The following is a 10,688-nucleotide window of genomic DNA, read 5'->3' as shown; positions in this document are numbered from 1 at the left end:
TTGTTTTTTTTTTTTCGATAATCCCAAATCTTGTCACTAAATTTAATGATTTCAGTGGTTTAGATAATCATAGATATAAATTTTATGATTTTGTGTTGGTATGTGGTTCGAAATATTTGAGAATTTTTTTTGTGTTGATTATATGTTTTTGTTCAAGAACCCATGATGAATCAGATTATGGATTTACAATTTCAAGTCGTAGAGTTATCATATTTTTATAGTTGAAAAGAAGTTTTGGTGCCTTTTTATAGTTTTGTTTCTTCTGTTAATAGAACTGTTGTAGTTTTATAAGGACTAATATGTAATTTTTTTTATTAACATGAATATCCTGATTAACTTGTATATATCTCAACTAATCTTACGAGCCATAAAATTAACGACTATGTAAGTTTAAAGTGACCCTCAAGTTTGTGGGACTTGAACTGATAACCTATAAAAAACAAATATAAAACATGATCGGTTAAACTACACCTTTTATAATTAATGATTTCTTTTATAAATTAATATAATTTATTTCTTATATAAACACTGTTTGTAGACACAAAGATTTATCAATCAATTTAAACATAAATGTTATTTAATATGACTTTAATAATAATGATTAAAGTCTCTTGAATATATATATAACGTGAGTATCTGAACTAGTTTGTGCATACCTTGATTTATTTCATGGGTTATGAAATTAACGATTATATAAATTTTTAATAATTTTAAATTTTATAAAACTAAAATCAATTATTTTTAAAAAATAAATTTAAAATCTAATTGGATAAATTTTGTTGATGGGACAGCTCATGGTAAAGGAACTGTACGAGTGTGGAGGCAGCAAGTCTCCCATGTTCTTGTTCCTTTCAATGGCATGACTTGCCCTAGACGGTCCAACCTCTATTATATAGTTTTGTCTTCATATTAATAAATTTCGACCTTCACATGCAACACGTTGGATTTTGGACTTTTCTAATTCGTGGTCTTACGATCATACTTTTCTGTTATATTTATATAAGTTTAAGTTGAATATGATTTGGTCAAATAAAATTACCCGTTATCAATGATTTCGATTTCACACCAGTGTATGTGTATAGATGTTGTTAAATAACTTTGTCAATTAAATTATATAGGTAAAGAAAAAAAGCACATAGACTAAATCATATATTATATTAATGAAAATCATTAAATTTTATCTATATATTTTTATATTTATCAGTGTAATTTGTGAATGGTATAATAGTAGTCTAATAAATAGTTTTTCCTCAAAACACTTACAAGAGATTGGTAATTAATATTAGTTAAGTGACATAACAAATAGATATTTCACATTTTAGAAATATGTTATTTTTTAAAAAAAATGAATTAACTCAAAGATATAAATATGATACAAATCTACCTATATCCTACCATTACAATAGAATCCAAATATAATAAGCAACTTAAATTGTGGTGCCAACCCACAACAAGTTTCCAATAAAACTATCTCGTCAATAAATTATTAAAAAAAAATCTAATTAGAAATTAGGTATTTTTTTGTTTTTCAAATAAAAATTTATAGTCTATTTGTAATATTAATGGCCAACTAGTTAATATTTGAGATTTCATATATTTCACATCTAAATATTTTTAAGAAAAATAAATAGATAAAAAAAACTAAACAAATATACTAAAAGATGAGGGGCTTCAACAATGTGTGTTTTTACTGTAGTACCAGAAACATTTCACTGTGAGCCATATAAGTAAAATTGTTAATTTACCTCTCATCCAAATTACAAATAACCTTGTTAAAGGAGGGTATTATAATTTTTTTTGTACTAACAATGAAAATACTAAAATGTTATTAGAGACAACAAAGTTTATGCTTTTAGTCTAGGGATATTATCACTTTTTTATATTTTACAATAATGTTATTAAGGAAAATTTATTTCTTTTCAAGCCGGTCATTTTGTTGTTTTTCTGTTTTATTAAGGGAATTATTGTATTTTACAAAAATAAAATAATATTAAATTTCAAATAGCTATTAGTGCGTGAGTTGCAAGTACCAGCACGTGAGAGGTGCCCACACATTTAGGGTGGCGCATGCAGCGTCTTTTGATAGTTAAACCTAACCATTCTCTAGATTCACCACCACGTTCTTTTTCTTTTTCAGTACGTGCGACATGTGTCATCAATTGATGGTTGGTTTATTGCTAGTGAATTTTTTTTATTTTCTCTCTCCTTCTTAAAAATTTGTTGAATAGTCTTCTTTGTGTTTTGGTACTTGTGATTTGGTTTTTTTTCTTTTGATTTTTTCTTTTTGTTTGTTGACTCTTTCATAAGATTTTTGTTTCCTTTTATTTTAGTCTTTCAATTCCAGTTTGTAATGATATATTATGCTTTTTAATTTTTTTAGTTGATCATTTTATAAAAGTTTTTTTTTTCAATTTCACCATTCAATCCAAGTTTATTTTGTGTTGTTGTTTTTAATTTGATCCTTAATTTTTTTTTTATTGAAATTATTTTTCTCTTCAATTTAACCCTCCAAACAAAAGTTTTGTGTCTATCTTCCTTTTATTTTTTTTCATCACTTGCTCTTTTGTATAGGTGTTATTTCTTTTTTTATTAATTCCTTCAACTTCAATTTTTCATATATTTCTTTGTTTATTTGATTATTATTTTTTGGATTTCTTATTTTTTTTCTTAACTCTTTTATAAAAGTTTTATTGGTTTTCAATCTTACATTTTAATTCAAGTCTATATTATGTTATTTTTTTCTTATTCTTTTATTTGTTTTGTTTGAGTTATTTTTGTTTTCAATTTAACCCTCTAATTGAAAAAAATTAGTTGCTCTCTAATTGATTTTTTTATTTCAATTTTTACTTTTTTTATTTTAATTTTTTTTTAATTTTAAATTCTTTTGTATAATTAATTTTTTCTTTGATATTTGTTGACTCAATCCAATTTCTTTATCATTTTTTTTAATCTAATTTCATGCTCTTATTATTTTTTTCTGGTGTATTGATCTTTTTTTTTTTTTATAAAAGTCATTAGGTTAATATTATTATTTAATTAAAATAAAATGAATTTGTTAATATGTTATAAGTTGAATTATTAATTACTTTTATTTTTTTAAAAACTAAATTTACTTGACTTGAATTTTTTTTTATTAAAAAAATATAAACTCACAGCGTAATGTATGTCGTTTCTAATTATCCACTTAACATTAACAAAAATAATAATACTGCTCTTTCCTATGATGTCAGAACATAAACATTATTTGCTGTCATTAATTTTCATTAACAGTTGCTTTAAAAAATTCTCCAAAATCATCATTACAATTTTACAATAACCAATCACCATAGCGACAGTTAGAATTCCATAAAAGAAATCCAAGTATCCAATGAGAAAAAGGCTGCTCTTTCCTTACAGCCATCATCAATTTTCTATTCTTCTTATATATCATCAATTTTACAGACAGACCATAAATACATACGATACAACATTTTTTTTTTTTTGGCGATTGCGTGTGTGGCTCTCTTTCCCTTTCTTTTTTTCTATCTTTCTTTTGATTGATTGATTCTTTCTTTTATAGATCCAAGCCAAGACATCAATCATTTGACATCTCTCCCTCTCTCTGTATAATAAACACCACTACTTTTTATCTTCTTACATTTGGTTCCCGTGGTTCTGTCAAATTCTTGTCTTTTAAAGCTCTAAATCTTGATTTTCTTTCCTCCAGGTCTTCAATAGTTGTTGTTTCATCTCTGGAAATTGATTGTTTTAGTGGTTGTATTTGGTGAATTTAAAGATTTGGCCATCTGGGGTTTTTGTTTTGATAACAAAGATCATAGCTTTGATGATTGTGAATATTTTGCTGTCTTTGTAGTGTAAAAAGGTTGAGCTTTTGTTATCTGGGTTGGTTTTGTAGCTGATTCTGTGCATTCAAGGGGGATAAAATCTCTTTTTGAAAGATAATTATAACTGGGATTTGCAAAATTTACTGTTGGGGACGATTGGGTTTTATAGTTGTTCTTGATAAGCTCATTTGGAATCCAAAGCACTGAGTTCCAACTCTGGTTCTACAGAAGCACACAGGTCAGGATTCTTTGAGTTGGCTAATTACTTGAATTTGATATTCAAGCTTATTGTACAGTTTTGAAGCTGATTTGGGTTTTTTTCTTCTTTTTTTTATTGTCACAGATATCTTTGCAGTAGATATACTTGGAGGCTGAGCTGCTTTGTAGATTTTGTATAAAGTTTTAAATTGTGTTTGGAGAAATTATTTTAAGAGAATAGAAAGATGACAATTGGAAATATTCCTCCAAAGAAGGAGAGGAAATCAAGGAGGACCAAGCCAGTTGATGAGAATGCTCCTTTATTGCCTAAAAGGCAAGAGGATGCTGGTTTTGATGAGTTTAATGGAGCTTCCTTTACTGGGGCGGTGTTTAATTTATCGACAACAATAGTTGGTGCTGGAATCATGGCATTGCCGGCAACCATGAAAGTTTTAGGCCTGGTTCTCGGGGTCGCCATGATCATCTTTATGGCTTTCTTGACAGAGGCTTCTATTGAATTGTTGCTGAGGTTTAGCAGGGCAGGGAAGTCTGCTTCTTATGGAGGACTCATGGGGGATGCTTTTGGAAAGACTGGAAGGATTCTTTTGCAAGCTGCTGTTTTAGTCAATAACATTGGTGTACTCATTGTGTACATGATTATTATTGGTATGGGCACTTTCCATCATTTTTGTCGTTAAATTGTTGCTATATTTCTATTTTCTCAATAACTGCCTATATGTTCTCGTGAAGTTATATATAGTTAGTGGATCTTTTTTTGTTTTGTTTTGTTTATGTTTTTGTGGTTCTTATGTTTGTTCCACTTGGATCATGCTGAATTTTAGTTGTAAGGCCTGAAATTTGTTTTGTGTTTGCTTAACTGAAGGTGACGTGCTGTCTGGAACATCTTCAAGTGGAGCTCACCATACAGGTGTGCTTGAAGGGTGGTTTGGAGAACACTGGTGGAACGCCCGTGCCTTTGTTCTTCTTATCACAACACTTTTTATATTTTCTCCACTGGCTTGCTTTAAGCGAATTGGTAAGTTGTCATGTACTTGGTCAGAAAGAGTTAATGTGTTAGCTGCTTTCTCCCTTTTTTTAGTCGTGTGCATCTTCATCAACTCCAAAGGAAAAAAAATGATATAGCAATTTTTGACGCTGAACAATGGGTTACATCTACTTACTTTTGGCACTTTGAACAGATTCTGGTGATTTAGAGTGGTCTGATGGCATTCTTTACTAGTAGTTCCCTTTTTCCTCCTCTTATTAGTGAAAGAGCAATTATTTACTGGAAACATTCAATGTACAAGGAGCTACAGGAAGAGCATAAATTGTAAAATGGATTATACATGCCTTTCCTCCTTTTAAGTTTCTTTTCATGTTGGAAGGGTTAGGATTAATATTTTTCGTTCTAGCCTTTTGTTCTTTGACTTGTAAACTATGCTTGATATGGATGCTTTAAACTTCCATATAGCATATGTTATTCATTGACCTTTTCTGCTATTTTGCTTGCTTTGTTGTGTGGAATCTGAAAATTATATCTTTTCCAGCACAATTTTATCCCATATTAACATTTAGTTGCTTGTACAAGTAATTGCATCATTGTTTTTCCCTTAATATTTGTTTCTTCATTATGGAGAATGATTGTGCCATTTATCTTTGCAGATTCTTTAAGTTATACATCTGCCTTGTCAGTCGCTCTAGCAGTTGTATTTCTTGTCATCACTGTGGGGATCACAATTGTCAAGTTGATAAATGGAAGTATAGCAATGCCCAGATTGATGCCCGATGTTACAGATATGACATCCTTCTGGAAACTCTTCACCACAGTCCCTGTTCTTGTCACTGCATTTATCTGCCATTACAATGGTATGCATTATTTATCTCTAACTTAAAGTTTTTTAATCCTGTCTTCTTAGAATTGGTGATCGATAAAAATGGGATTTAGGTTGATGAATATTTGGGGAGTAGCAACACTCTTAGTAACTGCTAGCAACAACCTCCAAAAAAAAAAAGAAAAAAGGTTGAAGATACATGTATTCTCTATTTTAAGCAGCATATTAAAAATTTTCCCATATAGTCTGAAATTCTGAGTGATATCTTGTAATAATCAGATTGTTTGTCTGCTCATGAACTGAGCATTTTCCCTCATAATTCTATTCAATAACCTTTTTAGTTTACCTACATTACTGTAATTAAATTTGGTAATATCTGTCCTTATGATTGGGTTTAGATCTGTAAACTGACCTGAATTTAAACCAGTGATTAAAGTACTGATCTTTGAGTGGGTCATTTCCAGTTCACAGCATAGATAATGAACTTGAAGACTCTACTCAGATAAAACCAGTTGTGCGAACAGCACTTGCTTTATGCTCGACTGTGTACATAATGACAAGCATCTTTGGGTTCCTTCTATTTGGTGATGCAACTCTTGATGATGTGCTTGCCAACTTTGATATGGACCTCGGCATTCCCTACAGTTCTCTGCTTAATGATGCTGTTCGTGTTAGTTATGCTGCTCATCTTATGCTAGTGTTTCCAATTGTCTTCTTTCCATTACGGCTCAACTTGGATGGCCTGCTCTTTCCTTCAGCACGGCCTTTTCATCAGGCGAACACGAGATTTGCATTACTCACCATTGGGCTTATCACTATAATCTTCTTGGGTGCAAATTTCATTCCAAGCATCTGGGACGCTTTCCAATTCACTGGAGCAACTGCTGCAGTTTGCCTTGGTTTCATTTTTCCAGCTTCCATTACTCTCAGGTGAGTTCTTCACTGGCATTTGAAATTTCAGCTATTATCCTTTTCTTTTCATAATTTGTTTCTTTTAATGTGTTGTTATAATTTATATGTTGTTGTTTGTAGATATCCCATTCAGGATAAATATTGACAGTTGATTTGATCAATAACTTTTTTCTATAAGTGATTACGATAGGTCATAAAAATTATGAAGAAAGATTTAACTTGCTAGCCGGTGATTTCCTGTGAAATAAAATAGACTGTTGGACAATCTGTGACACTGAATGCTTACATAATCTTTTGAATAAGGACATTGAGTAGCTGTGGCAGAACAAGAATATATTTTCCTATTATTGTTTGATTTCTATCGAGTTCGATCATTGTCTTGTAATCTTGGAATACTGCCTAACCAATTTATTTATTCTATTGTTTTGCCTCAGGGATCGCCACAATATAGCAACAAAGAGAGACAAGATCTTATGTATTTTTATGATTGTGCTTGCTGTCTTCTCCAATGCGGTGGCCATATATAGTGATGCCTATGCCTTGATCAAGAGGAATCCATCGCATAGTGAATGATCTGCCTAGCTGCTCAAAGTTGGCGAATGGACTCAGATGCGGCCATTTTTCCAGTGCAAGAGGCCTGGTGGCAGAAGAATCCTTTTTGGTCTCAAGTTGGAAAATGCAAGTCCCTCGACAATATGCAAATAGAACTTCAATAAGAACACTGAATCGATGTATAAAATCAATTTGCTGAAGGAGTGTGAGATCTATCCTTTTGGACCTCCTAGTATGTGCATTAGTTTGCTGCTTTGTGCTTGAATTTGCTTTGTTGATGAAAATGAAACTATAAAAATAAAGATTCATGATATATATGATTTTGTTTTTGCTTTCATCCTTGAGTATTTTGGCCATGGTAGACTAACTAGTTATAGCTTCCTGTCGAGTCTTTTAGCTCCAGCTGTAAAAATTTTAGGGAACGTAAACTCATGCTATTTGTGCCAAATTCTTCACAATGAGGCTTAGTGCTTCAGCAATTAAGGAACTTCATGTATTATTCTTACAATACTATATTATCTGCTTTATACGAGATAATTAAAAGGATATAAAAAAATACACCAAGAGTTTTTTAAGCTATAAAATCAAGGCTACTATGAATTGATATAAGCAATTTTACTCAACATTTCATTCTGAAACTACTTTTAAAAAAACCTCCTACATTGAATGAGAATGTCATGTGTTGAATGAGTGGATCTACTTAAAGAATCCCTAAGATTTGATATATATATATGATTTAAGTTGATCGAGTAGGTATTTTGATTGTTTAGAATTGAGACTCGAGCTAAGTTTCATATTGACCTCGAAAATAATATTCAAGATCAGTTTGCTAAGTTTTGATGGCTCTCGAACTTGTTCGTTGATATATATATATATATCAACTTAAATCAATCACAGCCCCATAGAAGATGCACTGACTCAGTACTATTGAAACTTTTAGAAGCTTTGATGGTGTCCTTGATGGTCCTGCCACTGAATTTAGGGTCTGGTTTTTCAGTTTCTCCGTTGCTACCTTCTTACTATAATTAGACTTCCATAACTCACATGAAGAACGACCAACAACATAGTTACATTGTACGATCTTGAAATTTTTGCTTGAATTCCAACTAGGGTTTTGGTTGTTGGTGACATACAAAGTTGAAGAACACTTCAAAAAAAGAGAGAGACATGGAGAAGAGAGTTGTGGTGGTGATCATGGCGATGGTGCTATGGATGGAGGTGTATTTGTGCTTGAGTACCGGTAGAATATGAAATTTAGTATTTATTTATTTAAGAGGCATTTAAGCTATATCCATTTCAATGTGTAAAATAGACACAGTTGCAGATTTTTTTTTCAGAAAATTTTGTATTATTTTTTATGTTATACAATATTTATTTAGAGGGATAGAAAATAAAAAAAAGTAAGAAATTATTTTAGAAAATCTTTTTTGGTTAATATATTGTGAGTAAATAACCTTACATAAAGTTTCTTCCTACATTTGCTGTGAATCTTAATAGCAAATCTTATAAATCCAATTATTGAAATTTTTTAGGAATTTTTAGGAAGAATATTCGATAAGGTTAGTATTATTCATGTACTGTATTGATATTGAAAAATGTATTATTAATTAAAAAGTAAATGAAAATCATGATTTTTTTTTAATTCTTGAACAAGTTGAAGATAGAAAACAAAGATTTTTTTTTTTAACAAACAAGCATAATATTTGATGTATATATTAGGGCGTGTTTGAAGTTACACTAAGATAATGACTGGAAAATATTTGAAAATTAAATAATAATAATTTTTTAAAGTGTTTTTTACTTGAAAATATATTAAAATAATAATTTTTTTATTTTTCAAGATTTACTTTTGATATCAGCATATCAAAATAATTTAAAAATACTAAAAAAAATTAATTTAAATAAAAAATTTCAAATTTAAACAAAAAGCAGAATAAAACTCAATGTTAAACACCTCCTTAATCCCTTAATGTAAGATAAAAAAGTACAGGGACCAGATTAACATAATTAGAATTATACAGGTACCGGATGCACTTTAATAGGAAAGAAAGCCCAGCCAGTACTAATCAAATCGGCGTCCCTGTACCGAGCCATGGCGTGTCCAAATGAGAAAGAAGCAGGGATGCAACAGCAAGACAACCTCGCGGATTCGCTCAACGATCTCTTCACTAGCGTATCAAACATGGTCAAATCTGAACTCCAGGTATCAAAACAAGAAAACCCATTTCCCCATGTTTAATTCCAATTAATTTACGTGGCTTTTGGTTTTTTATTAGGGGACAAGCAATCAGTTGGAGCTACTGGAGAAGATGAATGTAAGAGTGAGTGAAGAGTACAAAGGGTTCGGTGATGTGGCATCTGGGCTAAGGGTATATGTGGAGAAATTGAAGGGCAAGAGTGGTAATTTTGAGGAGTATGTGCATCAAATTGAGGAGATCGAGAAACAAGTTACTGAATTTGAAGCTGTTATTTCAGTTCTTGACAAGTATGTTTCGTTGTTGGAATCTAAAGTTAAATTTGTGTATCAACAACAGCAGCATCCTCCTCCTACTTAACTAAATATTGGGTGTTGTTTGTTTGTACTGATTTGGGTAAATTCAACTTTTTTGAGAATAATTGGGAAAGTTTCGTTCTCTCTGGTTTCAATCAGCAATACATTTATTTTCCTTGTGACAGACATAAATCCACTTGTTTGTCGTCTGCAAGTAAGAGAAAAGCCACATTCCAAGGAAGATTTAGCTGCCCTTGATGGTCCCTCTACGGGGCTTAAACTTCTGGCCTTCCAGTTCCGAGGATCAAATACTATGTTCACCTGAGAACTTGGAAAAACCCATAGCTTGCAATTCCTGCTCAGCTAGACAACGTTATACGTAGACTCGAAGCTAGAAGTTGCTTGTGTTTACAGGTAGGAAATTGAAACAAAGAAACTGTACAGTGGCATTGACATAGGGTGAAATAAACAAGGATGTTGCTGCATATCCATGCTGTTCCACGAGGCTGGAACAACCTGCTAGATGAGAGTTTTTTTTACGAGCCCGACTTTCTTAACCGAAGCAAGGGACGTAACAGGGAATATGAGGATTTAGGAGGACAGATGCTAGAATCACTTCCATTGGGAGTTGCTAATCACACATGGGGAATCTATTTTATTTATTTATTGGTTGGAGGAGAGGGAGTGAAGATTGAAAAAAGTAGATGGTCGCATTTATAACATGTATGCACAAGCGAATAGTCTTGGGAATTTTCTGAAAAAACTAGAAAGGCTAGCATGCAGGGAAGAATTGGGAAGAGCAGGGCAAAAAGACTAGCACTGAAATTTGAACTGATCAAATAGTGAGTTGGTGAATTGATTAGAACCGTTATTCTCAGC

The 10,688-nt window shown here is 31.4% G+C and overlaps 2 protein-coding genes across 2 annotated transcripts; both read left to right on the top strand.

The window, feature by feature from the left end:
* Positions 1–3,476: 3,476 nt before the first annotated feature.
* LOC118030120 (amino acid transporter AVT6A) lies at positions 3,477–7,655 on the top strand. The gene is made up of 6 exons (XM_035034116.2): positions 3,477–4,062; positions 4,168–4,688; positions 4,906–5,058; positions 5,685–5,888; positions 6,319–6,784; positions 7,201–7,655. The coding sequence occupies exons 2-6, from the start codon at positions 4,268–4,270 to the stop codon at positions 7,337–7,339; spliced, it is 1,383 nt and encodes a 460-aa protein (XP_034890007.1). The 5' UTR covers positions 3,477–4,062; positions 4,168–4,267; the 3' UTR covers positions 7,340–7,655.
* A 1,706-nt stretch (positions 7,656–9,361) lies between these two features.
* On the top strand, positions 9,362–9,951 carry LOC118030141 (biogenesis of lysosome-related organelles complex 1 subunit 2). Its single transcript, XM_035034140.2, has 2 exons — positions 9,362–9,521; positions 9,595–9,951. Exons 1-2 carry the CDS (start codon positions 9,411–9,413, stop codon positions 9,871–9,873), a joined length of 390 nt encoding a protein of 129 aa, XP_034890031.2. The 5' UTR covers positions 9,362–9,410; the 3' UTR covers positions 9,874–9,951.
* Positions 9,952–10,688: the final 737 nt, after the last annotated feature.

This window comes from Populus alba, chromosome 17, assembly GCF_005239225.2.
Source record: "Populus alba chromosome 17, ASM523922v2, whole genome shotgun sequence".
NCBI classification, from domain to species: domain Eukaryota; kingdom Viridiplantae; phylum Streptophyta; class Magnoliopsida; order Malpighiales; family Salicaceae; genus Populus; species Populus alba.
The sequence above is the reverse complement of the archived record's forward strand: the minus strand, read 5'-3'. Positions and strand labels throughout refer to the sequence as shown.

Bases quoted from the DNA above. Each gene is read 5' to 3' on its own strand.
- LOC118030120 (XM_035034116.2), top strand. From the start codon at position 4,268: ATGACAATTGGAAATATTCCTCCAAAGAAGGAGAGGAAATCAAGGAGG. The intron at 4,689-4,905 runs GTATGGGCACTT...GCTTAACTGAAG, and splicing joins TGTGTACATGATTATTATTG to GTGACGTGCTGTCTGGAACA. The intron at 5,889-6,318 runs GTATGCATTATT...GGTCATTTCCAG, and splicing joins ATTTATCTGCCATTACAATG to TTCACAGCATAGATAATGAA.
- LOC118030141 (XM_035034140.2), top strand. From the start codon at position 9,411: ATGGCGTGTCCAAATGAGAAAGAAGCAGGGATGCAACAGCAAGACAAC. The intron at 9,522-9,594 runs GTATCAAAACAA...GTTTTTTATTAG, and splicing joins TGGTCAAATCTGAACTCCAG to GGGACAAGCAATCAGTTGGA.